Genomic DNA, 18,468 nt, shown 5'->3' with positions numbered 1-18,468 from the left:
TTTAAAATTTTGATAGAACAGTAGCAGTATAATGTCCTTGTAAGTGGATATCAGGACCTTGTAGAGCAAAATTGAGTATTTTGGTCTAAATAACCCAAAATGTGATGTCCACATATGTGGACACCAGGTCCTAGGAGGTTAAGATTTATACATCTGAACCCAACAGCCATTTTTTCTTGGCCTTCCGATGGAGATAAGATATCCAGATGTCAAATAACGGATATCCTGTTCAAGATTTCCTGTTCTGTTTTTTTTTTTCTTTTCCCTTTTTGTTTTTTTAAACTGTGCCCACAAGCAGACTGCAGCAAGAATACTGTCTCTGATCGACAGAGACAATATTCATCGCAATATTGACAATATGTCAAATGTGTATAGGGATTATAAAAATGCTTGGGTCTGATGCAGTCTGCTCTGGACATCTCCAATTTGATCGCATGCGTTACGTCATTTCTAGTGGTGTGAGCAGAAGTGCATGGTCAAGGTGTGGAGTAGGGACCCAGGAGTTAACATCTATGGGGACTACAGAGGCTTGTGCTAACAGCAAATGTAACAGACAGGCCCAGGCAGGCAGAAAACAAAGTACGGTACAGTCACTGATGGTTTACAGACATCGTTGCGTAATGTTTATGGATGCAGTTCAAACAGAGAGCAGTTCATTGAAAAGGCGATGGAAAGGCACAGGGGGGAAAAAAAGTGTGCATCCCCAAGTGTCGAGCATCGGGGCTACACAGAGGTGATTCTGCAACGAAGATGGCAAAACCTCTTTACAACAGCTGGAGCACATCCTTCAACATCCACAGGTGCACAGGCAACATCCTATAAGCCTCCAAGCTACATCTGCACTCATCATTTTGTAATGATGACAAACAAGATCAGTGCATCCTCAAGAAAGTTTGGGATGCATTTTCAAAACTGGCAAAAATCCAAATAACCAACAAAAGGACTGAAAAAACAATATATAGAAAATGCGAGGAAAGAATATACGAATATAGAGAGCTACTCCAAAGGACTAATGCGCATTTCTTTGTGCATACGTGTCAAGAAAAAGATGCAGAGCTGCACTGTTTAAAGCTCAAGCACAGGCCCATGTGGATCAAAGCTGAGAAATGGGAGGGGGGTTGTTTCAAGAAGTGGGTTGTGCAGATGGTGGGGGAGGTAACAAAGCATGGAGGATGGAGCGCTGGGAGACGGAGATGCAAACTGCAGTCGTTTCCTCCTTTGGAGAGAAGTTGAAGGGGGGTGTTAGTTACAGCAAGAGAGGCGAGGAGATCATTTTCTTTGGCTCTCTGAAACGTATGATGAAATAACAGTCATAACCCTAGAAGTATTTCATATCCATTTGGACTTTGGGTCAGAAATGACTCAGGGCTGTAATTTACATCTGCATTACAAAAATAATAAAATTTGTGATTTGATCTAATCAAGGTGTGCACATATTTTAGGGCACAATCGAGGAAAAAACAATCCCTACTTACTTCTTAAACATCAGTTGCTTAATATGATCTTTGAAAACGTACCAAGGGCTGGGGGCAAAAAAAAGAAGGAAAAAAAGAAATGAAACATTGCTTTTGGTCGCTAGGATCACGTGAGTTAAAGTCTAAGCATTTCTATGCAATTCAGATTTTTATTCCTTAGTACCAACAATATAGCATGTATGCATCAGCATGCTCAAAGCAGGACTCACTGCACTGATTTACCCTCTGCAAGTCTAGCGCTGGTTACGTAAGAGGATAAACTGCAGGGTCAGGACACTGTCAGATCCAATGAGACAACAGACACGGACATGATACATGATAGCAGAAAAGTTTTGTATCTAGAGAATCCATTTTTCTTGTTGCTAAAGGCATTGGTAGCATACATCATACCCATATGAAGATCAATAGATCTCCAATGTGAATGTGCTCCTTATACAATGACATGAAATGCGGGGTTTTTATATTTAAAAAAAAAAAAAAGCTTCTTTACGAGTCTCTGATGGGTGCACAATCTTCTCTACAAACATGGAATAGGAGCTTTTTATAGAGAACCAAGTGAACTACAGCACATGGTTCCAAACTCTGGCAGGGGTTAGGCTTTTCCATCCATCTGGAGTCTGGATGGTGGAGATAGAGGTATTTGCAGCATCTCCTGCTCTTTGCCAAACTTTCACACAGCTTCACTTGCGACTAAGCTTCAACTAAGCTTTAAAACGGTGGACACATCAGCAAACAGCATCAGGGTAAAAGAAGTTAGCCACATGAATTTTTAAGAGCAAGACAGTCTTGCAGCTGCTGACTGTGAAATAAAGAAACAATGAGCAGCAAACACAAATGATTACCAATCAGAACCAATCAGCTTCTCGTGATGCACAATTATAAGCTTAAATGCACTTTTCATTGAGGGTAGATAAATCCAAGCATATCCTAGTTTATTGACCATGACTATGATGAAAGACATTTAGCAGTCATCTGGTTCACTAAGGACTCTGGCCACATGTGAGGACCAGAAAGAGCCAAGCATCATGAGAATGCCTGAAGGGTTTTCCTGTTGTGACACAGCAGGAAAGGCTTCTGCAGTGGGCATGTAATTGGGGAATAAGTAGAGCGTGCAACTTTGAAGCTTGGGTCACTTTAAATGTAAATCAAGTCATTTGGAGCTGGAACTGTTTCTGTTGACATGTGCACTCACCTTGGAGTGCACATGTCAACACAGCGATAATATTCAGCAACAATGAAACCACACCACCACCAATCACACTACCTGATAAGATTCCCACAACCAAATCCACTTTAATAATCGGGCAAAAGGGGAGTGACGCTGAGAAAATGAAGGATAGAAGCACTAAAAACACACATTACCTTGAAGACAAAACAGGTAACTTTTTAGGGCATTTAAATACAATGAGCCTAAAGTCCGTTTTTTTAAACCATATCCAATGCTTGCCTCAACTTGAAATCAAAAAGAGGTGCATGTGAAAATCCAAATCTCCAATGTGAATATGCTGTGGCTCCTTTGTGCAAAACCTGTGTAATTACATTGTATCAATGTACAAATAGCACAGCAAATACTCTGATGCTAGCAAGTGTCAGTGGTCCACTGAAACAGCTCCTTCACCTAGACTACACTGAGCTCACATCAGCTACAAATGCTTCCTTTCTTCTGGGTACTACATGTGAGAAACAACAAATGTGAAGAATAGCCAAACCTGATTCTCCTGAAAATGTCCAAGGTTCATTGGTGAAAAGAGCTTACAGCAAAGCTAAGGTCACAAAACCGTCTTCACCGAAGTTTAAACAGCAGTTGATGGCTTGAACAATGGGACAGACAATGCTTTTCAACACAACCATCAACTTGACTTCCCCTCCGAGGCCGTTTTGGAGAAGTACAGCCTCGTGCCACTTCCATCAGCACCACAGTTTGAGAAATACAATTATAATATCTGCCATAACAAGGCTGACTATGCAGTGATTTGTAGTTACAAGCCTTTACAGCAGATCAATTTCCCACTTCTGGATTTACGACTTTTCAACATAAATGGCTGCTTGTTTCCCTAAGCAGAGAAACCTTTAGCCAACGTATGGATTCTCGTTTGCAGACAAAGTCTCATTCTGCATGAAGAGATAAAACTCATACATTCCTTTACTGGGACACGAGTGCAACTGAATATTGAAGTCCAACCTACAGGGTTGCGATTCTGGGCACACTTCAATACATGGATCAGGATAGTCTAAATGGGGCGCTTGTCTTCAACAAATGGCCTCCTCTTTGAAATGCCAGGCGTGTTGGGTTTGGTGTCCTAATTCATGTGTGCGAGAGGGCAAACTTGAGAGCTGAATGCACACACACACACAATCTTGTTCGATCATGTCAAAAGAGGCAGCAGTCCCAGGCCAAACCTGACACAGTTCTTTCACACAGTAAGCTTTTTATCCCGCGAAGGCCCTATTCTGCCTCTGCTGACAGCAGTAAAATAAGCTGCATTCAAGTCAGAAGTATTCAGAATGCACAGTTTATTACAGAAATCATTTTCTTCAGCTTTAACTCGTTTCTACAGAACAAAGCTGAAAAGGAAGCTTTGTAAAAGCCACAACATTTTAGAGGGAATGTGTCAAGCTACTTTTTGCATGCAACTTCGTGCAACATTTATGCAGCAAAGGGAAACGCTGGAACGTTTGGTCATCGTGCAGAGAAGATTCTCTCAAGCTACTTTTATAGCAAATCTTACATTTTCCAGCTTATTGTTTTTTTTATCACTTCCTTTCTGCAACGTTCTGTGAACTAAGCAAAACTCAAACCTTCCTGCAGAAAGAAACTTCAGCAGAATCCACTGCCACCAAATTACACCTGCCAATGAAGCCCGAAATATCTCATCTCTGGATTGGCTTCAGGCTCTGCAGTAAGAAATATCTCACTTATTGAACTCGTTGTAGTTTTCCTAAAATAGCCCTAACAGAGCACCAGCTGGTGTAAAATAACATGCATTTATTTGTGGTGTTTTTTCTTTTTCTCTTAATCCTTATTTTAGGTCTTTTTTAAAAATCTTGGATCACAATTAAACAACTGCACCTGTTTTCTATGACTTCAGATGTTCCTTTACCGCAGCATCACTACTGTTCTCTCTTGTGTCTTGGAGAACACCATTTCTGGTTTCACCAACTCACAACAGACCAAAAATGTCTTTCATTTATGTTACATAAAAATATCTAAATTTTTTCAGTGATATTTATATACATTGTCTGTTGTATCCTCCTCATTGTTAGTAGCTACACTTAGCTCCCTTCTGCTCTCCAGAGCAAAACAATGGTCAGTTATTCACCATTAATCAAATTAGAGTTTGAAATGGCTACAGTATATAAACTGAACTCTCAATGACTCTAATGTCTCTCTGAGAGCACAGCCACCCCCCTCCATGCATTTCCTCAACACTAATTTCCTGCACACTAACGAGAAAAGACAGGAAAACCCATCTTCCACTGTGATACACCAGTAATTCGATGCCATCTGGGCTGAGGTGGCTTCCTCCAGCAACAAACTGTTTCACAGGGACTACATGAAACTTACTACTTTTAAAAACTTGCTACTTTTAAAAGTAGCTTTCAGCAATAGCTCTCTCGGCTTTCTGAAGGTCTGTAACACGAACATTCCTAATTCTTTAGTTGAATCTATTAAGTTTGACAGGTATAACTGAAATGTGTAGTATTTTCACACCAATAAGGTGATTCTCCAAAGGCTGTGTGCAGACTACCCTTCAAAATTTTGAGGAACTGGACAAGTAGAGGACAAAAACAAAGTTGCAGGCCTTAAAATAATAAATCTAAAAGTCATGTCCTTGAGAAATAATCGTGCAAAGACCAAACACAGTACCTGAGAGATGCATCTAGGCCTTCAGTTGATCCCTCTACTGTTCACCTCAACAGAAACCATCTCAGTGAGAGTTTGAGAGCTTCTGTTGGTATTTTTTAATACGTTTTTCTTAATCCAAACTCCTAACTGGTACTGGCAAAAATCATCAGACTGCAATTGAACTAGTACAACCTTAATATGCACTTCGATCATGCACTTTATGTCTGTGAATCACAAACGGCACAAGAAAGGTTGATGTGGCAACGTCAACACAAGTCGACAAAGTTGACAGGATAAAAAAATTAAACTGCAGGCCCTCTGTTAGCTTCAGTACCCACTTGGTGGCGCTATCTAAATGTTGTACATTAACTGGTCAGGCAGAAAGCAGTTTTTCCAGTTGAGCAGCATGCCGATCTCACAGAGCGGTTTCTCCAGCTGACTGACATCAGTCTACTGCAGGGACATCAGCTCCTCAGCTTTAGCTCACAGGACTAATACGATGAAATTTTAAAAACGACCTACACTGCTAGTCTTTAGAATCAGGCATCAGGTGATACCTTTCCATCCATTTTCTTTGTCAACTGCACCAGAAGCAACTGCAACACTCCTACAGTCATCCCGGAGAGGATGAAGAATGGAGTTCAAGGCCCTTGTGTGTCTGTGCTCTGCTTGAAGGCCAATAATCATCTGTCACAGGCACAGCTTTCATTTGGCCTGTCCTATATTTAGCAGACAAAGCCTTATCAGCCTAAGTACTGAATTCAATTTAAAGGGACATCATTAATCTACACTCATAAATCATTTGTGCTATGCTAATGTGGGTTCCTCTTTCCTCTGCTCAACATCTAATTTTCTTTTGCACAAAGCGTAACCTTGCATTTATCTCTGGTTACAACCATGTTTCAAAAATATGAATTATGCCGATGCTGTACCCGCCATCCCTTTGAAATGCATTTGGGTTTCCATGGAGAACATGCCTGGCAGTCTAAGCTTTGCACTTTGCATCACAATACCACCAGGTTTCTCACTTAGCTGCCAGTAATTAACATCTGGCTGAGAATGAGAAAGTCTGTTATGAGGGGGAAAATAAAATTACCTTCTAAGAACACTTATACTGGGAATTCTAGAGGAAAGCAACAACACACAGAAGCAAAACAAGAGTTTGGAAAATCTGAACAAAAATAAAGGGTCAACAGCAGAAAAGCAAGAGAACAGTTTTAGTAAGAATATTCTCCTGACTTAATCAAACATCCAATTTGTAGCACGGTGCACTGAGGGATACGCTACATCTGAGCTGTACTGTCCTGACATTCCTCAGAGACAATCCTCTCCCTGTGCTCAGCAAGCCACACATAGCAAGTCCTTGACATTTCAGTCGGTGTCTGTCCACTTAATGGACAAGGGACAGTCATCCTATGAACAAGGCCAGTCTGCACGCTGAAAACAAATGCACATTCATTTTACATTTATCTGATACTCTGTTCTAAAGCAAATCATGCAGAGTCTGCAAGTAGTAGAGGGCAGATAGGGACTCCACTTCTTGCTAACAAGCACCACAACAGGCCAATAGATCATAAAATAAGCAGTTATAGAGAGTTCTGCTCTACTTGAATCTGAGCTGAAATGGGCGAACAGAAGACCCAGACTGACAGAAAATTCAAATGTAGCAATTTTGTGAAAAGAAAACATTTTTGACTTACTTTCCTAAAAAACCCAATGAAATGAAAAGCAAAATAATCAGCAAAATTCAACATGGAAAATGAATAATATCTTGTGATTTGCAGCCCTATAATTAGGAAAATGATGTGAGCGACCAGTTCTCCCAGCCAGATGCAACTCCAAAGGCAGGTTCACATGCTTTTATAACATGAAGCAAAATTGAAAGAGTGCAAGACATAAAATCTTTGCTTAGTTTTAAACCAGAGAAAGGAAAAGGTCCTTCCACACTCTGCCCAAACAGCTCGGGGTCCAAAGAGAATATTGTTCCTTTCTGCTCTACGAGACGTCGTCTAGGCTATGAAACCTCGGCGTTTATTACGGGAGAAAGTTGATGAGTACCCAGCTACACTTGGCCAGCTTAGTATAACTATCAGTTGAGACCGTCTAAATGTTACTGAGGCTGAAGCCACAGAACTCCAGTGTAAATTCACTGCAGGTCAACTGTTGAACCAAATTTTTCTTTAAAAATTAAAAAGAAAGGCACAAAGATGAATATGGCGCAGTGTTCTCAGTACAAGCAATGACACTGTTCTGTAAGCAATCATTCAAATTGCTAATGGCTTCAATAACATGGACTGCTAAGTTTTCATTTCATACCAGATGTTTTATGGGTCCATTTGTTTTAGAAAACGTACACAGTGTAGCTTTAGTGTTGCTCTACTTAGGGAGGGGAGAATCTAACACTCAAGCCATTACATTTTCTTGATTTCAGCTTCTACAAGGAGTTTATTCTCCTGAAAACACTCAGCCACACAATCAGGTTTTTCATAAACATCCTTCTGTGAACACTCTTTCATAACGAAACTATTCGGCTATTAGCAGAAAGTTTGACGGACAAAGATGGACAAAAACATGAGCACAGATGTAGAAACTTTTTTACTAGCTTCTGGGTCATTCTTCCATGTACAAGTTTACATTCAGGCTCTTCCCTTGTTTATGGAAGAAAGCCTACAGCTGAACAGAATGGGCGGGGAAAAGAAAAATCTTGACCTCTAAACACCACCCTGTGATGCAAGCATTCATCAAGAGATCTTCGAGTGCTGCTGATAATTTTTGAAGCATCCATCACCTAAAATAGGCTGCTGTCAGCCTGTGTCTGCATGGCCTACTCTGTCTGCAAGGCCGGCCGAGGGATGCAGTTCCATATGGAGCAGACCTTGCTTCACATGGTTGGGCTGCCAATGCTCGGCCGACTGGACCCAAGCCAGAGTTCGAGTAATCTGTTTACATCGCACTCTCTCAACTTTAAGCTCTCTGTGCCATTAAGTCTCGTGATCTGCTCCCTTATTAACTAAGGCCTCCCTCCATCGTGCTCAAGAGTTCAGTTGGCAAGTTTCATCTTGTGTTCTTCAAGTGATCGAGAGGAAAATTATAAAAAAATATAAATAAAAGTCAGGTTTTCAGGGAGTCAAGTCTAAAGGTCACGTGCAGTATATGCTTCTGTGTCATCTAATCACGCCAGCTGGCAAAGTGGTTAGAGGTACTTCCAAAGGCCACTTTTAAAAGGCCTCCTCCCCAAGAACCTAAAATCACAGAGTGAGGCATGATGTGATAATCCTTGACCAGTTGGGACAAGGATTATGCACATTTTCAGACTCTCCTCAAGGGCGTTCATAGTTACATTTGAGCGTACATTCAGTCTTGCATTAATTCTCACATCCACACATTGACACACAATTACCGCAATGTTAAAAAAAAAAGGTGCAATGCAGCTGAACACCTACACCCCCAAGGCATTTCAGACCCTAACAAGCAACCCGAAAAGCACCATGGCGCCTGAAGATATTCAAGTATTAATATTAGTGCCTTAAAATCTAACTGAAGTTGAGATATGAAATCTGAGATCTAAAGTCTACAGTTCTTCTACATCCTGAATACCAATGTATTGGTAATGTTCCCAATACAACTAGTAAGAAGATTATTAGCTGCACCATAACATCTGCAACGCCGCTCACAGAACTGAAAAACCGCATCTTATTTACATTTGGTTTCTAGTTTAAGGTTGTGTCCTTGGACACCACCACACCGCTTCCAGAGGGGCTGTCATTTTTCAATTGCATTCCCTGAAACTGCCAGCCTGGCCACTCGCATGTCTGTGACGCACGCTGTATCTCATCCACTGACTTGAAATGGCACCAGTTCAATGGAAATTTCATCTTGATTATATTTAAGATTGTACTGGCGTGGCTGAACGCCCTGTGCAGAATGGCATGCTAGCCGCAGCTGAGGTTTTTCTTCCACCAAATGCATTTTCAGATTCATCAGGATGGTCAGTCGAAGTCGGAATTGGCCTCCTCACACCAGGGAACAAATTCAAAATAAAAACCCCATCAGTTTTGGGGGGGGGGAAAGAAAACTACAAGCGACCATGAACCCTTTAACAAAAACATTTTGTTTGGAGAGCTAACACTAAGCACTCGTGATGATCCTCAACACGATAGGCTGCTCAGTTGCTCTCTGAGCAAGTTTGAGGTCCAAGATGAAAACACAATCACTTAAGTTCAAGTGGTTCTAGGAAGCAATCTAAAATGTAGCAGCTGTGCTGGGATAGCTCCAGAGCCCTACAAGGAGATAAGCCTAAAGTCAAGAATGAATAATATTAGGATAGTATTTTTTTTTGAGCTGCTCCCTTTAGGGGTCAACACAGCAGATCACCTGCCTCCATCACACCTATCCCTAGCATCCTGTCACACCGACAACCAAGAACCTCCTCTGAGGTCTTCTCTTTTCCTCCTGCCAGGCAGCTCCATATTCAAAATCCTTTGTCCAGTATATCCACTGTCCTTCCTTTACACATGTCCAAACCATCATAAAGCCTGAGCTAAGAAAATGATGATGAAGAAAGTCAATTTAAAAAACTTATATGTCAATATAATGTTAATTATTATAAATAACCCCCTGAAACTTGTCAGTATAAAAGATTTTCACCAAGTTTTCCCAACAACCATTTGAACTTGCAGCAATAGTTTAATCTTCTGTCGGGGTTGCCTTAATGATTGTGCGTCTTAACACAGATTTCTTGTGTTACAGGCAATTTAAAGAAGTGTCAATTTAATATTCAAGTGCTAACTTTAAAGTAAACAGCTGTGGATAATAACATGAGCTTAACTTCTGAAATGTAAATGAACTTCAAAAGAAGCAGCAGTCTTCCCACAATGTGAGAACTCTGCAGTCAGCACTTTACAACCTCATACTTAGCATTTCGCTCCCTCTCCGCCTAAACAGTTGTTCTTCCCCAATAGTGACTCCAGTGCTGCTGGGGTGTCTCCTCCTGAGAAAAGCCCAGCGGCAACTGACGATAGTGACTCTTCTTTTTTTTTCTAAATCACATCAGTGTCACGATATGCAACATGATAAGGATAACAGCTCGCTTGTATAATGCCTTACAGTGAAGCAGCGTTTTGTAACGGGGGTGGAGCATTCAGAATGCACAGCACAGCAAAGAAGCACAGTGGGAAAAGTGGTAACGTGAGCGTCATCATGTGACGCAGAACGGGCAGACTTTCTCACAACCTCTGGGGGAAAAAGACGAGCTGCTCTCGATAACCATCCCTTTAGCTGTTTAAAGCCAGTGATTTCACACTTAAAATTCTTAAATTGCAAAAACTCTGTTTATATACTTGGATCATCTCAACCTGATTTTTGTATTATTATTATTATTCCACATTCACACAGGAAGCCTCACTTTGCTCATTTTCTTTCAACCGCTCATTCATCCCAGCGTGTCTTTAACAGGCTCCTTTAGGAAATGAAACGCTGTGCCAGGTCATGTTTTAGAACATTTTTCACAGTAGTTTGGTCAAGGGCAAAGTCAGCGGCCCGGGGATCATCAGCGAAGCTTTTAATCCTGCACTGTGCTCGTTTTGGAAGCAGGAAACCCTGGCTGGTACAGCCTGGTGACATGAGGATCAAACAGTTGAACTGTAAAATTTTTAAGGTTTGTGACCTGACACGAGGGAGAGCTACTGCACAGTCACATCTTTAGGTTTAGCTAGTTCCAAGGACAAAAATCAGTTCAACGTCTCTGAAGTGCATAAAGATCTTTCCACATAAACTTAAACAGGATATGGTTCTTTTCTGATGGAAATTGTTCAGGTAAGCGATGCTGCCTGGATACAGCATTAATGCTCCCTGTACATTCACATTACTCTCACAAGTCAGACACTAGAAACCTCAGCGGCTAGACTGTTAGTGTCCAGTCTGACTGCGCATGTCAGCCTCAGTCAGGAAATGGATAGAAAAGGTTACATAAGTTTCTCTGACACCTGAACTTGAATAATATCATCGCTTTAGATAGGAAGGACTACTCATCTTCCTGCCAGAGTTGGAATAAATAGCTCAAAGTATGCTTGGCACGTACACGCCCCATATGCAAACAAATATAACCACGTACTGTTTAGATGTTTCGATAATGTCAAACTGAGTCAGTACTTTGGAAATACCCCGATAACATCAATAACACTATTCTTGCATAGCTGGCAAGAAAACAGGAGGAATAAACAAGTTTTACTGACGTACAAGCAAAACGTGATCAAGCAAACTGCTATATGCCAAAACAGGTGCTAGGTGTTTGACGACTGTGGCAAACAGAAGGAACCTTAATGATAAGAATTACATGGAAACAACCCACAGAATAAACCACATCAAAAGCAGACCAGAGACACTTCACTCTAACAAACCCTGAGTGAATGCTGCCTTAGAGCACACTTGTCATTCAGGCTTTTTCTGCTCACACTTTGCACTCCAATGGATACATGACACCATCCTTCATCGATACCATGCCAAGCGTAATGTACCATTTCATGCATGCAATTGTGTTGCTTGTTTGAACAAAAATGGGGCCAGCCTCAATAGCTGTAACTTTCGCTTTAAAGATGAAGAATACATCTAGTGGAAAACATTTTAATCCATTAGCGTATGACCAGAACAGCGGCGGTTAACTCTCACACAGCACGCACTAGCGCATATCTCCAGGCTCAGTCGGCCATCAAAGGCCGATGCACACTAATTAAAAACAGTCATTTGTGTAATGAATTGTGTAATATCTTGAGCACACTAAAGCACATTGAAATGACATCAGGATAAGATTAAAAGGAAAAAACCGACAGATTGGGCTCAGTCAACAGCAGTTGACAGCTGCTCAAATGTGATGATTTTCTGAGCTTGAGCCACACTGAGGGAGGTTTTTCCACCAAAGTGTCAACTCTGACACTTGATCAAACCCTTTATCCTTTTTATATCCATTTTTTTTTTTTTAAGTAAGCTCCCCCCCACCCAAAAAAAATCCATAATTTTTAAAGGCCAGTAGGGCTGGGCCATATGTTAGCTTGTGCAACCAAAGCACAATTTTTTGTAGAACATGCTGCAAGCGGGCCGTCGTGGCGAAGGGAGGAAACACCGCAAACTAGGGCTGTGCGATATGACCAAAATCTCATATTCTGATATAAGACATCTATCATCCCGATAACGATATAAATCACAAAAATTTAACATTTTCTGTAAATTCTGCAAATCTCGCTTAGCTAAAGTGTTTCCAGCTGAGCGTCGTGTACCTGGAGTCGAGTGTTGTAATCGATGTATGAAAGGAGAGATTTTTAGACACAAGTTGTAACGGCCGCCGTTTTCTTTGTGAGTATTTATTACATGGCGTGCTGCGGGGAACAACCTGTTCTAACGTTTGAGTCTAAGGTTTATTTTTTAGCACCTGGCGGCTCTTTTTTGCTTCTCATCCGTAAATAATCTGCTCTTTCACGGGATTCAGTTTATTTTGAAAAGTCTCAACAGGATCTTGAGCTTTATTGTGAAAGGTTTATGTAGAAAATAAACAAGCAGACACGCGATGGTTTTACCGTCGTTGTTGCTAACGACAACGCATAAAAACAGGCGCTTGTCCGTCCGTAGTATGGTTATATTAAATATAAGAGAACGAGAGAACTTTAAGAGATGAATATAGACACTACAGTGACCATCAAAACGATGAAAAAATATTGCCGTAAACAGTTTATTTTGCGACACCATGAAACAAACGCTAGCGTAAAATGAAACAATAGATGTTTTTATATAGTCATCCCATATATAACGTTATATCGAACAGCTCTACCGCAAACCTATTTCATCTAGTGCTGTCAGCGTTAATCTCGGTAAAATGACGTTAATGCCATAACTGCATTAACGCGGCAAATCTCCGTTAATGAGTTACCGCGGATTGCCCCGTGCTTGGGGCTGGACAGCGTTAACGAGCTAACCGCACTAATGTGTTTGAAGCAGAAGCAGTTGTTGGAGTACAACAAAGCAGTTAAAGCACCTGAAGAGGCGTCCGCTTCAACTAGCGTGGTGGTGAGGCCAAAGAACAGCTGCTTGCTTAAGTGAAAATAAATTGATTTTTTTTTAACTAATAAAGTTGTGGAGTTGTAAAGTACTTTGTCTCGTGTCAATTATATTGTCAGTATACCGTTATTGCAAATTTTCAAATATATATCATAATAAATATTTTTGGCCATATTGCCCTGCCCTAAAGACCAGTTTCCTCTAGTTACATACATGCCACTGGTAATGAAATAATCATGAGTGTGCTTATCAGCATTTTGCAGTTGAGATAAATGGGAAATATTTTTTTTAATTTGTTTAAGCCATCTGCTTCTATTGTCTGGAACAGGTCAACGTCATGTTAAATCTCTGCCTCAATGGTCAAGTATGAACACAATAGCCCAGACACTGCCAGAGGAAGCATCAGCAGTGTGAAACTGTACATGCTCGTGGGCTGTGCGCTCGTGTGGAAATGACCTAACAGACACCTGATATCTAGAGGAGGATTGTGGGCGTTGGGAACAATCCAACAAAAAATATTATCAAAAAATTTCCTGACATGCCAACATTCCAGCCCCTTTAAGGTTTGGAGCAATACACCATCAGTTTTCAAGCACAGGGTCTAATATTTAAAGCTGTTTCCACACTCTTGGTTAAATGGTGAACATTAGAGATTATCCGCATTATGATCTGTGGAAGGAAAAATGAGAGTGGAAGATCATCTGACACAATATTTTTTCTCCTAGGCGTTGAGAGAAATTAAAGCTTTTTGCTCTCGAGTGCAGTCAGATGTCTGAGTGAGAGCACTGTACAATGTAAACAGTTATCCTGGTGTCCTCATCTTTCTAATTCCATGCTTATGAGATGGCAAAAGGCCCTCAGAAGTGCACTTTTCCCTTTTCTGCAGGAAGCATTCCTCTCTAATGACAGGGGAAGTTACAAGAAGGTCCATGCAAACAGTGAACCAGGAGAAAACACCCAACCTAAATTTGGTCATCTTATTAAAAGGTGGGTCGAGCAAAGAAGCTGTGATCTTCAACACGACATCTGTGGCCAACAAACTTCCTGAGACTCTTGCTCAAAGCTAGGTTGCGACGAAAAGGGCTGGGTGGGGCTCAAGCAATAAACGCAGATATAAGAGGATAAAGTGTTGTGGATTTAAAGTTGTGGGTGAGGAGTGCGTGAAGAGCTCTGGTTTATTTTATTTAGATCAAAAGTGGCCTCGGTGCCACCGCTCCCACCACAGTTCCATCGACTGGCGTTAAAAAGCGGCAAAGTCGAGTTTTCCAGACGATCGCCCTTTGCTAAATTGTGATAATAGTCTAAAAACATAGCTATTAAAGTTAAGTGAGCTTCTAGCCAAGTTCAACAACAATTTCAGCTAGTAACCACAAAAAAGTCATGTGTAGCACCAGGCAATAAATCTAACCTTACTACTATGAAGCCTGATTTAAATGGGATTTTTTCCAGACCTTACAAATTGTGTTACAAGTCAAGTCAGCCTTTAGGTTCAGTACATTATACATAACACAATCTATGCTCTCAGAATCTTACAAAGATTATAATCACAAAGAAAATAATATTGTTCAAACTGCTTTTGGGTTAGGTAGCAAATTTTGTACTTTTTCCACGAGGAAAATCTGTCCTTTCTTTTTGTCTAGAAGAGGTGTAGAAGATTGTGTCTAGATTTTAAGTGAAGTGTCAGCCTATTTGCTGGCTAGTTTTCTGTCTTACAGCTGCAGCAATCTGAAACTTGAAAGTCAGTGGAAATCTGTTACATCCCAGTCACAGAAATCACATATGGGACAAATACAACTGCACACACCAGCCTCTATAACATCATGTTAATCACACAGTTTCACTTTGACATTGCAGCTCATGCCCTACTACCCACGCCTGCTTTCAAGGAAAAATGCCACTGATAAAAAAAAATTTTAAAAAAGGTTTCACGTTGTAAAACTATTTAAGAAATGCTCCAATCCTGCACGTCACTCAACCTTCTTCACAACGCTTTACTGAGTTAGTATTGGTTCAGCACACAAGGTTCACAGAGCAACTCTTTAAACCTGCCTCTCAACATGCAGAGATCTTATCCTGGCTGCTGAAGCTGAATTATTCAAAAGGAGAGGGAGAGGAGAATACAGTAGGACTTCTAGGTGGGTCACTATCATTACAGCAGAAAGAGATGAGCTTTAAACTTAGCAGACGGATGGGAAAAGCATTCATAAATTATGAAATCCGAGTTGCTGCTTAAGGTTTGTTCCTTAAAGGAGAGTAGCCCGTTATTCACGAGTATTCAAATTACATCCACTGAATATTTGCAGCAACTTCAATTCTTTGAAATAGCTGGAATAATAATAAAACTACTACCTGTAACATCTAACCAACTAATGGCATAATATCCATCAGGGGAATGACATAAGGATCAAAAGTGTTCTTAAAGCAGGAATATGTAAAAGCTTTAGTCACTCCAAGCATGACTCCATTGAATATTTCAACACTGTAAGTGAATATTTATCAGATTATGATGATGTAAATGGTCAGCGCTACTGGAAACAATATTCTATGATCCTGCTGTTCCCCGGCATCATCTTATCTCACTAGACAACCTCGAACACTAAGATAATTCAGAGGTTATCTGCAGCTACAAATGTTCTTTTCTTTCCATTTTATCTGCATGATTTATGTGTCAGGTCCATCACGTCTCCCAACAGTCAGCTGGAACTGGCTCTGCAGTTTCCCTGTCCGTCCTGCAGGGCCCAGTGCCTTCTCACCCAGCCGTGCAGCTGAAGACAGCTCCTTCTCTGATGATTCTACCTACAGCCTTACTTAACTTTTCAAAAAGTCCCCCAGTGTGATCCTGCTCTCCCTATTTTCTCTTGCATTGCTGATTTGCTCCATCATTACCTGCACATACCAACTGAACCTTCAAGCCACTATTATGAACCAAATAAAAGAGCAGAAACGTGGTTCTTTAGTCCCTTCCTTCAAACGGGATATATACATTAGGCCTCTCCAGTTGCTAATTGCACTGACCTGGTGCCAAATCACCTCAGTCCTGCAAGTCCTCCTCCTGCAGCCTGCTGGCTAACTCGCTAGTAGGCTAATCTCTGCTGGCAACTTTCAGAGGCACGACCCCGTGGACTTGCAACTTGGATGCGAAGTCTACAAAAAGTGCGTGCCCAGATCGGCGTTAGAAATTCACGTTTTATGCTTCGAGGTTGCAGCCAAACGCGGACCGCTGTGTTGTGTGCCGCAGTTAGAAATCCCTGTGGAAGTTTTGTGGGTTTACAAACACAAGAACCACAATGGCGGTGCGCCTTTCTTTGAAAGCACCAACACACGGGCGAATGCACACACGCTCACGGTTTGGAGATGAGCAAATTGTGCAAAGCAAGCGCAAGAGAGTAAATACAAGCCCCTCTTTTTGTTCACCCCCTCTTCTTTGCATCTGTGTGAACTTTGCGCCATATTGAGCGTGCCCGCAGAGCCTGCCTGCACGGCGCAATATTGTTTCCAGGAAAACAAAAGCCGCAAGAAAACAAAGTAGCCGCCACTCACCTTGGCGATAGCCTTCTTATATCTCATGACAGCCTGCTGGATGAGTGTGTGGACTTTAATATTCCCATCCCCGCACGGCACAACCACCCGGGTCCTGCCAAAACACACCGTGACTTTCATGGTTTAGTATCCGAGATCTTCACCAGATTCGGAGCAAAACCGAGAAGAGAGGAGGAGGAGGAGAAATCCGCGAGAAAATTAAAAGGAGCATGGGTTTTTCGTTTGCTCTGCTCCGAGGCTGTCCCGGTATTCCTTCACAGAAGCGAGAGCTAACGGTCTTTCCGCCTCTCCCCGCCGGACGACATTGTTTTCTGCGTGTTTTCAGACCACCTGTTTAGCTGTGTCTCTCTCTCTCCTTCCTTCCTTCCCTCTCTCGATCCCAATCCCTCTCTCTCCCTCTGTCTCTGCTGAGCTAATGCGCGGTCATATGTTGCCTTCACGTGCACCTGGTAAAGTTTAACTAAAGTTGACCAACTTAAATCAATTAAAGAAAAATCTATTTTAGCAATCAGTGCTCGACTTGGACCAGTTTGTTACAATCTAGCTATATCAGTCGGTAGAATGTGGTTATTTCATTTACCATGCAAGTTAAGGTTTATTCTATTGATCAGTTTATATCGAACCCTAAGCTTATCCAAAGAGGCTTTGTCCTTCCCCAAAAGAAAAATAACCAAGACCTCATTAAAAATTCTATTTTTAAGTAGATTTTCATTTACTCGGGTATAAAGTTAATTTTATTTCCCGAAAGGCCAGAAAAATAGGTAAAATGCACAGATTTCAGTTAGGTACATTAACACAGACTCATTACCAAAAAGCAATTTTGACCATGGAAAAAAATGCTGTTGGCCAAAATGTTTTTCTTGAGAAACTGAAATAAAACACGGACATGATGATACACACAGATACCACAACCTATTAGAGGTAGAACTGCTATTTCAGGATTGCAGGCCTTACGAGCGGGACTTAAATGCAACCTCTAGTAGTGATGGCCGGAGTTGCACCGTGACTCCGCGCTGTGGTCAGTGTGGGTAATGTTTGGCGCCCACGGGGCAGCGGAGGGAAGAAATAATGAGAATCGACACACTGAATGAAAATAAAGCCGAAACCAGCAACTTACTGTGTTTGTAATTCTGCCTTACAAGGACAGAAAGCTGTGTGAAATCCTCCAAAGTGAAACACTTTTGTTTCTTTGACTTAAGAAGCTGCTTTAAAGTTAAGACTTGAGTTTGGTTTTAAAGGACGAATTAGGATTAGGCAGAGATTAAGTTTGGTAATAGGAAATGACTTAATAAGTAATTAAAGACTTGGGAATTATGTGTGTTTCCACCACCAGTGCACATTTCTTTTTATTACTCAGTGAAGTATACTTTCTTTTTTCCAACATCTAATTTGATGAGACGCCACTTATTAAAAGTTTCGTGTGTACCCAGCCCTTTACTACTTTTGTCTACTGCCTCACCTGGGATTAAAACAAGCCCCTTTACAAAAACCAGTCCAAACCCATGTGGGGAGCTTTCAGGAACAGCTTCCTCAGAACATGCATGGATCACATGGCTCGCC

At 41.3% G+C, this 18,468-nt stretch overlaps 1 protein-coding gene across 1 annotated transcript in view; it reads right to left on the bottom strand.

Annotated features, from left to right (window-relative positions):
• Window positions 1–17,291, bottom strand: part of pard3ab (par-3 family cell polarity regulator alpha, b) — a 233,486-nt gene extending 216,195 nt beyond the window's left edge. Inside the window, exon 1 of the mRNA XM_013912826.1 lies at window positions 16,909–17,291. Within this exon, the coding sequence (XP_013768280.1) occupies window positions 16,909–17,028 (120 nt within the window). The 5' untranslated portion in view covers window positions 17,029–17,291. The remainder of the gene's footprint in view (window positions 1–16,908) is intronic.
• Window positions 17,292–18,468: the final 1,177 nt, after the last annotated feature.

This window comes from Pundamilia nyererei, unplaced genomic scaffold (assembly GCF_000239375.1).
Source record: "Pundamilia nyererei isolate P.nyererei 1_Seehausen unplaced genomic scaffold, PunNye1.0 scaffold00103, whole genome shotgun sequence".
Classification (NCBI taxonomy): domain Eukaryota; kingdom Metazoa; phylum Chordata; class Actinopteri; order Cichliformes; family Cichlidae; genus Pundamilia; species Pundamilia nyererei.
This window is presented reverse-complemented; position numbering and strand designations above follow the sequence as displayed.